This window comes from Loa loa (genome assembly GCF_000183805.2).
Source record: "Loa loa unplaced genomic scaffold supercont3.4421, whole genome shotgun sequence".
Taxonomy (NCBI): Eukaryota; Metazoa; Nematoda; class Chromadorea; order Rhabditida; family Onchocercidae; genus Loa; species Loa loa.
Genome location: NW_018112597.1, coordinates 1 through 760, shown reverse-complemented (window position 1 = coordinate 760; position 760 = coordinate 1). Strand labels below are relative to the sequence as shown.

Genomic DNA, 760 nt, shown 5'->3' with positions numbered 1-760 from the left:
ATATTTGTAGTAATGAATGAGGAATTCTTTACAGGACGACCAATTTTAACGTTCAGAATGGAAAATGATCGGAAGGTGTGCAGTAATTAGTAATGATGTATTGAAGAAGTGGAAAGTATTAGGAATCATTCAAAACAGGATGAATTCAATGCTTGATCAAAAAATGTCAAATGCTGATCCAGATGACAAAGATACAATCTATGAAAAGGTGAATCTATACTGTTAGTCAAAAAATTTATCATGAATTTGAATGTCTGAATCAGATGTGAAAATTTGGCACTAAATTAAATTGATAGTATTCCATTGTTATTTAATTCCATTTGACCGAAGAATTATTTTTACTATTGAATCTTGTCTTATACAGTCCTATTCAATATTGTCTTATCTACCTAATCCTATGTTATCATTTTCTAATCGTAATTTATCATATCTTGCCATATGCTCCATTTTATTCCATCGATCTTCTATTCCATTAAGTCTTGTTTCATTTGTCTATTTCGTAGATAATATAATTTATGAATATTACAATGTAGTGTTGAGCTAAGCCAATGAATAAATGTTCATATTGCAATCTTTAACCGGCATTGGTAAGAGTTTTTATAAATTGTGTGACTTTATAAATTGTGTGACTTTAACTTTCTAAAGAAAACATTTCAAATTCCGATTTTTACTATTTTATTGTTATGCTTGCCTTTTTTTTTATTAATTGGTTTTGTTGAGCGAGATAATGATGACAAACAAATGATATCTGCGTCATGCT

General features: G+C 28.6%; 1 protein-coding gene across 1 annotated transcript; it reads left to right on the top strand.

Annotated features, from left to right (window-relative positions):
- Nucleotides 1-64: 64 nt before the first annotated feature.
- LOAG_16160 (hypothetical protein) lies at nt 65-544 on the top strand (the record flags this gene model as incomplete). The annotated part of the gene is made up of 2 exons (XM_003151648.1): nt 65-208; nt 365-544. 2 exons carry the CDS (start codon nt 65-67, stop codon nt 542-544), a joined length of 324 nt encoding a protein of 107 aa, XP_003151696.1.
- Between the last annotated feature and the right edge of the window lie 216 nt (nt 545-760).